The sequence below is a fragment of the Boleophthalmus pectinirostris genome, unplaced genomic scaffold (genome assembly GCF_026225935.1).
Source record: "Boleophthalmus pectinirostris isolate CB_2022bp ecotype Guang Dong unplaced genomic scaffold, ASM2622593v1 HiC_scaffold_15, whole genome shotgun sequence".
Lineage (NCBI taxonomy): Eukaryota > Metazoa > Chordata > Actinopteri > Gobiiformes > Gobiidae > Boleophthalmus > Boleophthalmus pectinirostris.
The window spans coordinates 35,870,866-35,886,736 of record NW_026571070.1 but is presented as its reverse complement, the minus strand read 5'-3'; the positions used below and the strand labels follow the sequence as shown (position 1 = coordinate 35,886,736).

The 15,871-nt window shown below is 40.4% G+C and overlaps 1 protein-coding gene across 1 annotated transcript in view; it reads right to left on the bottom strand.

The window, feature by feature from the left end:
- cubn (cubilin (intrinsic factor-cobalamin receptor)) overlaps positions 1–15,871 on the bottom strand; it is a gene marked incomplete at its 3' end in the record, with an annotated part of 109,625 nt that overhangs the window by 41,649 nt on the left and 52,105 nt on the right. Inside the window, exons 34-42 of the mRNA XM_055150849.1 lie at positions 7,359–7,475; positions 7,167–7,277; positions 4,618–4,746; positions 4,367–4,499; positions 3,941–4,146; positions 2,893–3,074; positions 2,045–2,237; positions 1,210–1,407; positions 210–356 (exon numbers count right to left, since the gene is read on the bottom strand). Of these exons, the coding sequence (XP_055006824.1) occupies positions 210–356; positions 1,210–1,407; positions 2,045–2,237; positions 2,893–3,074; positions 3,941–4,146; positions 4,367–4,499; positions 4,618–4,746; positions 7,167–7,277; positions 7,359–7,475 (1,416 nt within the window). The remainder of the gene's footprint in view (positions 1–209; positions 357–1,209; positions 1,408–2,044; positions 2,238–2,892; positions 3,075–3,940; positions 4,147–4,366; positions 4,500–4,617; positions 4,747–7,166; positions 7,278–7,358; positions 7,476–15,871) is intronic.

Below are 15,871 nucleotides of genomic sequence, written 5' to 3'. Positions count from 1 at the left end.
ATCTTCAAACTACAATCTAAAAAAAATGAAATTTAAAGCAAATACCACATATATATTTTGTACAGAATGAAATCAGAATTGCTTTTTTTGTTTTAAGAGTTCCAGTGTAGCAGGAGGTATGTATGGTGATTCCATTTACTTGCAAAATGCAACCCACACATGTCTGACACATGTAGCGCACCAGACTGCACAGTGCAGCTGCATCTGACCTCTGGAGTAGGACGCGTTGAAGCCTCGGCCGCTCACACTGCTGTCAGAGGAGAAGTGGATGTACATGGAGTCTGCAGAGGAGTGCAGTGAGCCTGGCATCTCTCTCCCACACACAGTGGCCAGGATGGGGGATAGGCTGCTAGGACCTGGGGTAAGGAAGGACATTACATCATCACATGACACCCTGATAAATGTTGATTTACTACTGTATTTACTGGTCTACTGTCTACTGAGTTACACTGTCCAAATCATTTCCACCATGTATGCTTTTCAAAGACAATGTTCATACTGCACACACTCAAGTCCACATCTTGAATAGACTGGTCCAAACAAGGACATATTTGAAAACTGGGGACAGTGGCATCCCTTAAACTAGAGTGTAGCCAAACTATTAAAATTAATTAACTAAAATTTTAATTGTGCTGCCACTGTTCTGGAAGCTTCTCTGGGGAGGTGTTCTGGGCATGTCCCACCGGGAGGAAGACCACAGGACACACTGGAGGGACTGTGTCTCTCGGCTGGTGTGTCTGGGGTGAGGGAAGCCTGGGAGTCCCTGCGACCTACCCCAGGTAAGAGGAAGAAGAAGGATGGATAGACAATGACTTTGATTTCAATACTAAGAAATAGACTCAATATTCAAAACCAATACCAAGATGATATTTAAAAAACGCTCCTTCTTTAGACAATAAAATGTGAAATTCAGCATTAAATGGTAGTGTCCAGGTAGGTTCCATAGTGGTCCATGAGCATATACTAGTCTATGTGCTCTTGTATCATTCTAAAGATATTCAGGTTCATTTCTGTCCTGTGAATGGGACTTTTCTAGTATCGATACCTGCTCAGTTGAGTATCTAGTTTCGATACAAGTTTTAGTGTCAATTAAAATCTGATTTTCAATACTTTTGGCAACCCTCGTTTAAATTCTGCAAACCCAAACAGGTACCACTGCAGAATGTCTTATATGTCTGTGATGACTGAAAAATAAAGATATTCCCTGACCATCGTAGATGACTAGGCTGTCGAAGTAGCAGTTGGGGTAGTCCTCTATGTCCATGTAGAGCAGGTTGAGTTCCACGGTGGAGTCAGTGGAGCGGATAATCCAGGTGCACTCCTTGTCATGGGGGTAAGGATCAGGCCAGCCCGGGGAGAAGAAGAAGCCCGGAGAGTCCCCAGTGGTGAGGCTACCTCCACATGCACCTAAAATTCAGATACAGTATTTTTGGGACAATATGCAGGGCCAGTTTTAATAATTTCCTCCAAAACTATAAATGATTTGACAACACGATCAACTTTACTGTCTATACAGATCTGCAGTAGAAAAGTAGAAAAAAATATATATATTACTGTATTTTTTGTTTTTTGTTTACAACTAACTTATAAGGTAGCAGTGTAATCACATTTTCTGTAATGCTATTAGCACACTCAAGTGTTCAAATATAATTTCATGTCTTTTCTGTAAAGCAGCCAAACTAAATATCAACCTCTGCTGGAGATTTCAGGCCAATCACCAAAATACTACAAACTATAAATATCAGTTTGATACGTCCAACTAATGCAACCTGAGAGCTAAATGTTTGTCATTGCATTTTTATCAATTATATTTATTTCATGTTTCATTTGTACTCTGTAGATAATTACCATTTTTACATGACAATTTAGATTTCGAGTACTCAAACTCTACTCCATTCACCACACTATCTTATGTACCTTTATTTCCTTCCTGATGTCAGCCCTAACTCCCCTCCTATCTCCATCTTTATTTAACACAACTGTTCACCCTGTAACCCAGCATAAAAATAAAGAAAACACGACTAGCACAAACAAGCCTCCTGACCTGGGGGTACGGTGGGTGGGGGCCCGGTGTTCTGGACAGCCCTCCACTCAATGAGGAAGCCCCGTCCCCCCACCACCATGTCAGACTCAAAGAGCAGAGTGACGGTGCTGCCGGTGCTGTGCACAGGAGGAGGCAGACGCAAGCCACAGAACATGCCCAGAGGGTAGTAGTGCTCTGAGGGGCCGTCAAAGATCTGTACACACACAACACAGAGTATACAGGGGTGGGACAAGTGAAGACAGGGGCCACGAGAGCCAAATGAGACCAAATATTTATGATAATCGGATCAATTCACTATTTTGGTCACATGATATTTTATTTGTTTATTTTTAATTTAATTAATTAATTAAATTTTTTTATTAGTTGCGTCTGTATTTTTATGTGCTGTTCTGCTCAAAGATACACAACTCTCCAGAGGAGTGACGTCTAACCCTTTCATGTCCGTGGCAAATGTAAAAACAGGACCAAATCTCACAAGAACATTTTTTCCATGTGCGCACAGTCTCATGGTATGAGATCTTGTCCATAACGTAACTGTAAATGATTTAATGAAAAACATGTGTGAAAAAAACTGAAATGACATTGACAGTGCCAGGCGCACATGGCATTACACACTTGTGTTCCCAGCACACTGGGAGAACATGCATTTATTTATTGACTTTTATTTAAGGGAGTGGCCTATTGTACATATTTTAGTGGGAGGTGAAACTGGAGCACCCAAAGGAAACATACACAGGCACAGGGAGAACATGTAAACTTCACACAGAATGACCCAATGGTGTAAACTACAGGGTCAGCAGCTTTTACACAGAGTACGTCTCAGACAGAGACACAGGGACTTTAATTACTTTGAGGTGGTCAAAGTGACACTCAGCCACGTCCTCGATGTCGATGTCCAGAAAGCGGATCTCCACTAGGCTGTCCCCGTCCACAGTGATGGTCCACTGGTAGTGTGCATTGTAGGGGTAGGTCCTGGGGTAGAGCGGGGACGCGATCTGGCCCTCCTTCCCGGTCACATCGTTACCATACACTGGACACACAGGGCACAGAGGGTAGGGTGGATAGAGCAGTACTCAGTCTAATATGGATTAATTTAATACGATACACACAAGAGACTCTACACACTCATGTCATTTGACTTTTTGTAATGAGGCCCCAAACACATGTCACTTGTCAGCATTTAAGTTCACAAAACCACAGTCGTGCATCAACACGAAGGTGGCTCCACTGGCACCTGCAGCAGGATGTACACACACGGCACTGACTGTTTCTCTCAGTGGGAAAGATGATCAAACTTGACTGTGCATGTTTAGCCAGATGTATAGTGAAACTAACCAGCTGAACAGGCTGGTATTTACCCTCTGTACCTGCTTCCAAAGCAAAATAAGCCCACCTCCCCATTCACGTGTAATACATTCTACAAAATATGCATCCAAAATGTGCATTTTTACGCTTGCATACAGTGAAATACGTGTGCAGTGTGTTCTAGGCCGGAGAAGGATGGGGAGGATTTAGTTTATGTACGTAGGTCCAGTAATCATTATATTAACCATAAAGCAGAAAAAGACATCTGACATGACTGTTAAAATTAGGGATGCACCGATCAAGTTTTATCTGTTCCAAGACCGATGTCAATACTTTGACTTCAGTTATATGCTGATACCAATATCAAATGAAACTAGGGCAGAGACTGAAAATATCATTTATTTCCTTTTAACAGTGTATGCTAAAAAAATTATCCCTAATTGAAATATCAACTGAACTGATATCTTGGACCGATTCATAAAAATGTTCAATATCGCATCCCTAAAAATAAAATTACAGCAAATTGTACCATACAATTCTCCAGGCCCCTTCACCTCATTTCCCACGATGCCTCTGGAGCTCTGGACTTACAGTGTGAGAAGGTGGCTCTGAATCCAGCTCCACTGACCGCTCCATCAGACACAAACTTGATCCAGAGCACGTGTCCCACCACAGAGGTGTAGTTAGAGGGCAGGGCATCCCCACAGAAGCGCCCCACCAGCAGCCCTGACGAGTTCCCCTCTCGGATCTCCAGGAAGTCACTGCCACAGCCGGCGCCGCCCTGCAGGCTGAACAGGCTGCACACAAACACACAAATAACGGTATAACTTTATCCCTTAGCGCAGGTTCCACAGATTTAACTCATCTGGAATTGACCTGAGGTATTTCGCATTACATTCAACAGACCAAATAATAATTTGTAAAAGAGGAGTAAAAAGGTTTCAGAAAAAGGGAAAAGTGTCATTAGAAATCACTCTTGCTTCTAAATTGTAGAACAGGACAGAAGAGCTGTCTTACACAAAGGAGAGCTGGAGGTGGTTCCCTGGAGAGCTCCTGATGGTCCACACACACTCCACATTGGGGGGGTAGGGGTCTGGGTAGTTCGGACTGTTGAAAGCTCCTGTCTCCATGACCATGTCCCCTCCACAGCCTGGGGACAGCACAGGACAGCACAGGACAGCACAGCTCGGGACGGCTCGGGACGGCTCGGGACGGTACAAGATAGGGGTGTTACAGGGGACAGACATAAGTGACAGCACATAACTCACTGGAGGTGGAGGCCGTGTATGTGGCTCTGAAACCTTTCTTAGACACACTGCTGTCGGTGATGAAGGAGACCACCAGCGCGTTACTGAAGGAGGTGACTGGGTGAGGGACTTCTCTGCCACAATAAGAGCCTGGGACAGAAGGATCACTGTTATGTTCAGAATAGGTGACACTGACAAAAATTAAATGCAATCTTTTTGAGGGTTGTCCTAAAAAGGATAATGAGATTATCTTTTTTGCAGTCCATTTGTTGTTAAAATGTGCATGTAAAAGTGTAAACTGAGGATAAAGCACTGCACAAAAGGTTAGTGGGCAGTCACATTTAACTCACAAGCTGTGCTAACTACTAACAAAACCCCCACCCTAAACCTTCAGGTTCAGTCCACAAAACGAGCAACTCTGGGCGTCACTTTCAAGACATAGGAATAAATTACATTTACGTTTTGAAGAAAGAGTCCCTCTTGAGTGATACTTACGGAAGATAATTTGTTCCACTAGCTTTTGAATTTTTAAGACCACTGAATTTCTCATTTTGATTTTTTTAAACTCATGTTTTTAACTCACATGTTTGAATAATTTTTATTCTGAATTTTAGTTGCTGAAATTTTAAGTACACTTTTCAATGTATTTCAAATTCAAAATAAAAATGTCACAGTTTTCAAACCAAATATTTTCAAGTCCTCAGTTTCAACAGTCAAAATTCAGAGTATAAATTTCAGAGTGCAAAATTTTCGCAGCAAACACCCAAGACGCCAAGGCAGAAGCATTGATCCAGTGTGAGTAACTGAGGCTGTTCCCTTTTGGTCGTTCTCATCTGTGGGAGGGGTTTGAGGTTTTAATAGGGCGAATTCTGACCAATCAGATCACTTCACTGCACCATTTGCTGCTCATTACTAAATTAGATGGGATCACTTTGCATCGATGCTTCTGCCTTGGCATCTTGGATCTTTGCTGCAAATTTTTTTCACTGCAAATTTGACACTCTGAATTTTGACTGTTGAATTTAAGGTCTCAAAAATATTTGTGCTGAATTTTTATTTAGAATTTTAAACATTTTGAAAATGTACACACAACTAAAATTAAAAATAATTCAAACATGTGAGTTAAAAACATGAGTTAAAAAAATCTAAGTGAGAAATTCAGCAGTATTAAAATTTCAAAATCTAGTGGAACAAATTATCTTCCATAAGTATCACTCAAGATACTTCTTCTTGTGTTTTTTCAGAGTTAAAAAATTCAAAGTGAGAAATTCAGTGGTATTTAAAATTCAGAATCTGCAGACACAAATGATCTTCAATAGATACTGTTTCAAAATGATAATCCACAGTAATTGTTTTCAAGCACCAGTACAAATCACTCTACTCTTATATTATGCTCCCATTTTCATTTTACCACACCTTTTGTGTAAAGCCAGTGGTTCTCAAATGCTTCCCACAAAGAAACATTTGTCTTTGTGAGTACCACCAGAACTAACAGGTCTACACCAGGATCTCAACTGCCGTGAAAACAGAGCCATCTTTAATCATTAAAACAGTTATATTTCAGACCTAGAACTTATCAATTTATTTTTATATTATCATATGTTATATTTATTGTTTTTATATATATATTTTTATTATCTATAGTTATATTTTAAATACAGTAATTGGTTACATTTATAATTCTTTATGTAACCCTGTTAATTTTGCCCAATAAAGTCCCTACATGAAATCTAATTCCAAACTGAATTTAAGTGCAACCCCCAGTTTTGCCACTAGGTGGCAGTGCACTGAAGTGCTTAGAACTTTCTAGAATGCTTCCGCTGGCGGCCATCTTGCTAAGCAGCACAGACTCAGAAACACAGACTGAAACTACAATGGGTTCTGTGAATATTTGAACTGCGTTGGAACTGAAAGTAAATTTTGAGAAGTATCCCGACTGTTTTTTTTTTAGAGGGTCTGGCTCTGAGTCCTGGTTCTCCCTGATTCCTTGTCCTATTCCTGGTTCCACCGACGCTGGATTCCTCTTCGTTCAGCCTGGTGCCTGGTTCCCTGGTCCACCTCCTCACCTAACAGCGCTGCAACGCTTACACTGACACTGAGTATTAAAGGGGCAGAAGGACATTTTTTTCTAATTGAGTGCACTCAGGGATAATTTTGGTTTGGACTGGACAATATTTAATTTTGATGTTATTTCCTGAGATCTCAGATGTTGTTTGGCCAAATGTGTAAGGATATTTTGTGTTATTGTAATTTACTGTGGATAAACAAAAGAGCTGAATAATAATGATCAATTCTACATTTAATCATCAATCTGTTGTAGTGTGCTTCTTTTGGAGTGGAATCTATCAGTTCATCAACTATTTGACCTATTTTCAACCGACCTCCTCATTGAACCTAGATTTAGATAACCCTCATTTTAGACATTTAGAGCTATTACAAACAGTACTACCAACGTAGGGTTACATTTACATACTTTTATTAATAGTAGGCTAAGCCAAGAACTAACTCAAAGGAGAAATAAATTGTCAATAGAATTAAGGAAATAATGGCGAGTGTGAGAAATGACATACCCACAGTAGGAGCCTGGTAGCTGTCCCCATCCCTGATCTGCACTACATCATGGGAGCAGTTTGGGTGAGACTCCAGCTCGAAGTCAGTGAAAGACAGGGTGATGTGGTTGACTGGGACAAACACGTGCACTGGTCAGCGAGCTTTTACATCACTGTTCACGTTTGGTTATTATGTTTTTCAGTCACACTCACAGGGCTCCACGGCTTTGATGATCCAGCTGCAGTTGAGGTTTGAACTGTACGAAGAAGGGTAACGGGGCGATGCTATAGCCCCGCCCACATTGTCCGTCACGATGGAGGCTCCACAGGCTAAGGAAAAAAAACAAATATAACACAGAATCCTCCATTGCTTCAAAGTCCTATATTACGCAAAATTACTCTTCAAAGCTTTAAACCATGTTAGAATGTTGTTACCTCACAAAACACCTGGATTTGTGTTGTTTTCATTGACACGTTTGTGTAACACTTTATTATTCATTTGGCTACATCTCCAAGCCTTAAAATGCCCTGGTCTACCTTGTGATGTCATGAGAAGGTAGTTTTCAAATGAACATCTCCTTTTACCTTTAGTTCAGATTGGCAATGCCAGTACTGGAATTTTCCAAATGTGTGCAGGGGTGTAGTGGGCATGGTACGTGGGGGTACACCATCCACCCACTTCTCCCGACGTGAAATATAAAAAAAACAAAAAAACAACAAATATAAAATAGCTACAACTTAAATGTCAAACCAGAGCTACTGGCAACGATGAAAACAACCTGCATAGGCTCATGATATCTGCTACTGTCCTATAGTGACCTGAGACATGAGGAACCAGGACTGAACCAGGACTAAACCAGATCTAAACCAGGACTAAACCAGGACTGAGTGTCGGGACGGGCCGGAGGTGCGCCCGTGTAGACCGTCGGGTGACCGCAGACGAAAGGACCAGCACAGAGCTCCGCATCCCACAGGGCTAAATGCAGTCATCGCCAGATCGCACTTTGCAGACACCCTGCTCCACAACTCGAGGTTCTATCTCTCAAGTCCTTGTTTAGTTCTTGTTTAGTCCTTGTTTAGTCCTGATTTAATCCTTGTTTAGTCCTGGTTTAGACCTGGTTCAGTCCTGGTTTAGACCTGGTTCAGTCCTGGTTTAGTTCTGGTTCATGTGTTGTAGTCTATGATTTATACACGCATCAAGAATCTCAGACATCTGGTCATTGCCCAATGCATACTGGGAAGGATTTCACGAAAAAGTGAGCATCAAACCGCCATGTTTGTTTTCCCAGTGGGATGCGTCCATTGACAAAACCGATCTTTTCAAGTCTTTTGAAACATATGGCTTTTGTTTCTGATTCTGATATTGTCATATTTTAGTTTGGGGATTCAGACATCGTAATTGTGTGGTTGTTGGATCCTAAACGGAAAACGGCTCGAGAAATTTGTTTGCGAACTCCATAAATGCAAAAGTGAATCAGATGTGTGTGACTGCAAACCTCAGTTCAAACTGTTTCTCTTCCCAACAGAATTGAAAAATAGTGAAAGGCGAAGGCGATGGGCAGGACTGATCCACGGGAAGGACGAAAAAAGGTAATCTTTGACTGCCTAAATCATCCCGAGTTTGCAGCGAACATTTTGTATGTGGACCACCAACAAAGCAAAAGCCCGATCCCTCACTCAGCCTTGGTTACGAATTTAAAAAGTCAACGCCAAATCAAAAGGCACCAGCTGGTCACCAAGAAACACCTTCCACTGCAAAGATACCGAGACTTAATGTTGCTGTAAAACCACAAGAACAAGTGTGAGCTCAGCCTGTTCTCGCTTAACAAATGGGATCCCGCTTATTAGGTATTTATAAACAGCGTTGGGACTTCCGGTGAGGAAGCGCCATGTAAAGTTGTGTCTCGTTAAGCTCCACACAGGGACGCACTCTTAATAACCATTTCGCTTTGGAAATAGTGCAGCAAAGCTTTGCTTGCTAACTTAAGGTTGCTGCAATATCGGGTCGCGATCAACATGCCCAAAAAACAAGCAAATAAAACTGAACAATTGGCTGTGGGAGCTGAGCCTCGGGCTGAAGCTAATGCTAGCATACCTGACCCAGCCTGCCTGGATGAGGACGCAGCGGCCCGCGGCTGCACCGGTGACCGACAAGTTCTCAATGCAATCTCTACGCTTAAACAAGAGTTGTTTGCCAAAATAGATGAGAAAGCAACTGAGACACAAGCGGAACTACGCAACGCCGTTGGGAAAATCAACAGGAGGCTGGATGCCACTGAGAGCCGCACAACTGATGTAGAAGCTGGAGTCATTGATCACTCAGACATTATCTCTGCCTTGGAGTCAGATTTGTCTAGTATGAAGAAGGATCTTGACATACTAAAAGCCCAATGTGAGAACTTAAGAGGCCTGATCACGTTGCTGCAATATCCGCGTCACCGGTGTGAAAGAGGGACGAGAACACTGTAAACATCCTTCCCAGTATGTAGCAAACATGCTGAAAGAAGCACTTGGTTTGGACAAATTGCCGTGTCTGGACATAGCACACAGGACCTCCCGTACTAGACCGACACAAGATGACCTACCGCCACGAGCATTTGTAGTAAAATGTCACTATTTCCCTGAAAAAGAAATGCTTCTGAAGAAGGCTGCTGCAGCTGGGATAATAATGACCGCTGATGGAGACCGCATCCGTGTCCTGTCTGACTTCACTCAGGCCGTGAGCAAACAAAGCACGGCGTTCACAGAGGTGAGGAATCTTCTTCGCGGGGATCCGCTACAGACTGAGGTACCCGGCCACGCTGAGGATCATGACTGTGGATGGACGTGAAAGCAGTTTCAAAGATCTCAAGACTGCAAAGGAGTTTGTTCTGAAGGAAATAAAGAGAGCATGACTGACAAAATTACTCTTACAGCTGCTAAGATTTCCCAGTGATAACCAGGTGACACAGACTGACAAGGTAATATTTTATTGTCTATTTACGTGCCCTCTAAATGTATGAACAATGCTACCTCTAATTCCTATAGTAATATGTTATATAAGTAGTCAAAGGACCAAATGAAGCTTGTTGCTAAAATTGTACAATTATTATTATTATAAAAAAAAACAAAAAACAAAACTACATAGGTATGATGATGTGGACTTTGGAAACCAGAAGTTGGATGGTCTCTTTGTGGGACTAGTTTTGATTTATTTTTATAGTATAGTAGTTGTTGTTTTTTTTCTCTTCCCCCTACCTGAACTACTTTAAATACTTCAACATGAAATCGTTGTAATGCTATCAACCCATAAGGCTCTAACTCCTACTGCATTGGTCACTGGAATGTCCGTATGCTCATCCACCCTGTCAAATATAAACAAATTTTTTTCACATTTAAGTAAACTTCATAGTTGCATTGCTTATGTACAAGACAAATCTGCTTAACAAAGACTATCCAAGACTCCTCAGAGGGGGGTTCACGCAATGTTTCCACTTGAATTTTAATAGTAAGAGTAGAGGAGTGGCTATTTTAATACACAGGGATGCGGAATATGTCGAGACTAAAACCCTAAGAGACAAAAATGGCCGTTATGTCATCACTCAAGGCAAACTATATAATAGGCCTGTTATTTTGGCTAATGTCTATGCCCCTAATTGGGAATGCCAGTTTCTTCACAAATCTCTTCTCCCTTTTACCAGACCTTGACTCGCATGATCTAATATTGGCTGGGAACCTCATCTGCACCCTGAATCCAGCCCTGGACCACTCTAGCCCTAAAGTTTTGACGCAAAACAAATCGTCCCAATGCATTAGTGAGTTTCTTGAAGCTTACGGTGTGATGGACCCATGGAGATTTCAGCACCCAACATCCAATCAATTTTCTTTCTTTTCCCCTGTACACCAAAATTATTCAAGAATTTATTACTTTTAATAGATAAAAAAATATTGCCCTTAGTTACCCACATAGAATGCGACAGCATTGTAATATCTGATCAAGCACCAGTAGTTTTAAAATTGAGCTTTCCAGAGAATGTGGCCTCACCCTTATCCTGTAGGTTAAACTCCGGATTACTGTCTGATCAAAAGTTTGTCGAATTTATTAATATGCAAATAGATTTTTTTATAAAGCTCAATGAATCCCCTGAGATAAGCTATTCCACACTGGGAAACTCTAAAAGCCTATTTGAGAGGGCAGGTGATTTCCTTTGTTGCAGGGGAAAATCTAAAACGAACAAAACGAGCCTCAGAGATAATTGACCGAATCAAAGAAATAGATCAGCAACACTCAACGTCACCCTCTGACGATTTGTACAAGAAGAGAGTCTTGCTCCAAACCGAATTTGATGAAGTCACCAATACTAAAGGCCATAGACCTTCACCTTAGGTCCCGCCAAACATATTTTGAACATATTGACCGGGCTAACAAACTGCTCTCACATCAGCTGAAACAATCAACAACTGCTGGCTCTATTGCTGAAATTAAGGATGGGCATGGACATGTACTTATAGATCAGAAGGACATTAATACGGAATTTAAATTATTTTATGAGAAATTGTACAGCTCTGAATCGATTGACTTGGCCCAAGTGGAGAACTTCTTCAGTGATCTGACACTGCCCACTTTAGAGGATTCAGATAGAATTAAGTTGGAGTTGGATGTGTCTCTGTCTGAATAGACAATGCCATTTGGAAGATGAAATCTGGTAAAGCACCTGGCCCAGATGGGTATCCAATAGAATTTTTCAAAACATTTGCCTCCAAATTAAACCCTTTGCTGTTAAAAGATTTCAGGGAGTCGCTGGACAACAAAGTTCTGCCCACAACGACTCAAGCTACAATTTCACTGTTGCTGAAAAAAATCCAAAAACCCACTCCTTTGCGAATCATATCTTCCCATTAGCCTCCTCAACTGCGACTATAAGATACTAGCAAAAGCACTTGAAACTGTCCTTCCAAAATTGGTACACTCAGACCAGACAGGGTTTGTTGTGGGCAGGCAAATATCTAGCAATCTTTGGCAGGTGTTTAATGTCATCTATCAACGCAATGATATTGTGCCTGAAGTAGTGATATCCCTTGATGCACAAAAAGCATTCAATAGAGTGGAATACAATTTTTTATTCACTACACTTAAAAGAATGGGATTTGGCCCTATTTTTTGTTCTTGGATCCATATTCTGTATGCAGCACCTCAGGCATCAATTAGAACAAATAAAGTTATGTCTAGTTTTTTTCCTCTTGCTCGTGGAACAATTGAGTCCAATCCTATTCAGTATCGCTATTGAACCCCTGGCAATTATGACAAGGGAATCTGCCCAATTGCTTGGAATACAAAGAGGACGACAAACCCACAAACTATCCCTCTATGTCAGGGGTGTCCAAACTTTTTTCATCAAGGGCCACAGATCTAAACACAGACGAAGCAGAGGGCTGATTGAGGGCCACAGACTGGAGCTCAATACAGTGAATCATTGAAATATGTAGAGGTTTAACACGTTAAAATGAGCCAGCAGTCTTTATTCATGCTAAGATCCTTAAAACCACACACTAAATATTAAATATTCTTTATCAAAGTAGATTTTCAAAAAACTTACAGTAAAAAAATAATTTTTAATTGATGTAAGGTAACTTGGGCCAAGAAAAATTTGTCTGAGGGCCGCATTTGGCCCACGAGCCGTAGTTTAGACATGCCTGCTCTATGTGGATGACCTTCTCCTCTTTCTTTCAGATCCACACACCACTATTCCTATTGCTCTAAACGTTATAGACAAATGTGGTCAGGTGTCTGGTTATAAATTAAATATGTCTAAAAGTATACTTTTCCCGATCAACAAAAAGGCTCAACAATTAAATCTCCAGTGTTTCCCCTTCACAATAAACAAGGACCATTTTAATTAATTGGATGTATGTGTCACCTATGATTATAACCTCCTATTTAAAAAAAAATCACAAAGTCTCTAGAAAAAGCAAAACAAGATATGGATAAGTGGTCCAAATTCCCCTTGTCACTGGCCAGAAGAGTTAACTCTGTGTAAATGATAATCATGCCTAGGCTTCTATACCTGTTTCAGACAGTGCCATTTTTAAGGAACTGAATGGGTGCATGTCCATGTTCATCTGGAATAAAAACATCCCTCGAATCAGAAGAGAGTTCTTTGAAAGACGGAGGGAAGATGGTGGTCTATCACTACCAAACTTTCTTTACTACTACTGGGCAACAAACATTCACAAATTACTTTTTTGGGCTGCAGACACACCAGAGGTGGAATGTCCATCCTGGGTCCATCATGAAGAGCACTCTAGCAATCCAGCTTCACTCTCATCGCTTATGTGCAGTGCACTACCTTTGAGTAAACATCTGTGGACAGACAATGTAGTTGTACAGGGCACTTTAAAAATATGGTCTCAATTTAGAACCCATTTTAAAATCAAAGGTTCCTTAATTTCAGCTCCTATTCAGCGTAATGTCCATTTTGCCCCATCTTTAATAGACCCATCCTTTCAGCAATGGCATAGGAGAGGACTAAGATGCATTAAGGATCTTTTTAAAAATGATAAATTCATTTCCTTCGAACAGCTAAAAAATGACTTTGATGTCCCACAATCAGATTTTTTCAGATATCTTCAAATACGTAGTTTTGTTAAAACGGCTTACTCTTTAACCTTGGCCTCAAAAACAAGGCTAGATGAGTGTTTGGATTTGAATCCGCTTGATAAAGGATTGGTGTCAGTCATTTACAATAAAATTCAAAGTGCAGCATCCCCAACACTGCGTCATTTAAAAATTCAATGGGAAGAGGAACTAGGTGAACATTTCACAGATAACACTTGGCAAAAAGCAATCACATTCAACATCAATCTGCATAAGACATGGCTTATTACAGTTTAAGGTACTACACAGGCTACATCTATCGCCAGGTAAGATAGCCAGACTATACCCTGATGCAGATTCCTGTACAAGGTGCGGTCATGACCCAGCCAACCTGAGTCACATGTTCTGGGTATGCCCCCGGCTAAATTACTTCTGGTCGAAAATATTCAAAACAATTTCATTTATATGCAAAAGGTATATTGTAACAAATTGGGGAACAGCTCTGTTTGGGGTTGTGCCTCCAAATATCACCAGGCAGATGCAGTCGCATTCATCATGCTGCTTGCAAGACGCTTAATACTGTTTAGTTGGAAGAAAGCAGCCCCACCATCTTGTAAGTGTTGGATGGAAGATGTCATGTCCCATGACTCGAACACTTGCGACATACTGTAAATGAATCAATTCAAAACTATCATAAAACCTGGCAGCCATTCCTTCTTTATTTTGAATCTTATTTTGAATCTGAATAAGTAATAGCTCACTTACTTCATATTCTAAAATTCCTTTAAATTTCCCTTTTTATTTTTCCTTTTTCCTTTTCTTTAATTTGATTTAGTGATAACACTAACGATAATCATTGTTGTGACTATTGTTGTCATTATTGCTGTTGGTAATATTATTATTGTTATAATTACTATAATTTATTAATTTAATGTAATTTATATTATTATTATTTGTTATTAATATATTTTTCTTCTTTTTTTATTATGTACGTATGTGTATGTATATACATGTTTATATATATTTTTTTATTATTATATTTTTTTTCTTTTGCTAATTCATATAACTAATATGACTTCTACACATTGATATAATATCTTTTGAATCTTTTTCTTTTTTTTTTTTAGGAATTGCCTGCTGTCTTGTCGTTTTTGTGTTATGTTTATGTATGTTTAAACATTTATAAGTCAATAAAAAGAATTGAATAATGATTATAAACGGCGTTAATGTTACTAACATGATCCCGCATCATTCTGAGTAAAAATAAATCAAATATTACAGATTTTTACTGGGCTGGTGCCTTTGTACTAAAAGTTTGTGAAATAAACAATCTATATGACACCTGTGTGTATTTCAGAATGTCAAGTTGAGTGTATGGCTTTTCAGGTGAAGGTGGGTGGGGGTAGGGGGTGAGTGAGCAAGATTCATCACATCGATGACATTACAAATCGAGTACTCCACTTAAAAAATACCCACTACTAGAGCCTGACCGATATATCAGCTGGCCGATATTATCGGCTGATATGGGCACTTGGAGACATATCGGCTATCGGCCGATATGCTTGCTGATATGGGGTGATATTTCACATGGGCATGTTATACCGCGTTATAAAGCTTAGACTGTCTACATTATGTTCATTTTATCCAATTTACAGACAGATAAATGTCCTAATATGTGGCTCCAGAGCAGTATTTATCTGCGGAGTCATTTGTCTGTGTGTGGCCGTACTGTCCCTGAACATACCACAGAGTCCCTTCACTCACGTGCGCTTGTTTACACCCGCAGCGGTGCGCAACACTGAGAGTAGTTTCTTTTTATGGACAATAGGTTTGAGTCTGGATTAAAAGGACATTTATTAGTGCAGACTTGTAATGTGAGGAGGAGCTTGTGTGAGCGCTGAGTGTTGGAAATATGTCGACTTTGAAGCTAGTTTTGGTTAGCTGCTGTAGCTCTCACACATAAACAGGCTGTTTTCTATTGGCCTATTGTAAAGTGACTACATTGACCGTGACTACATATTTGTTACTGTACCAGCATTGATATGTAAATGAGCTGTGAATAGACGTGTGAATGAACCACATTTATGCATAAAATTAATTACCGCGGTGCGCATGTATTTACGGCTAAAGGCTAATAGCGGTAGTTTCTTTA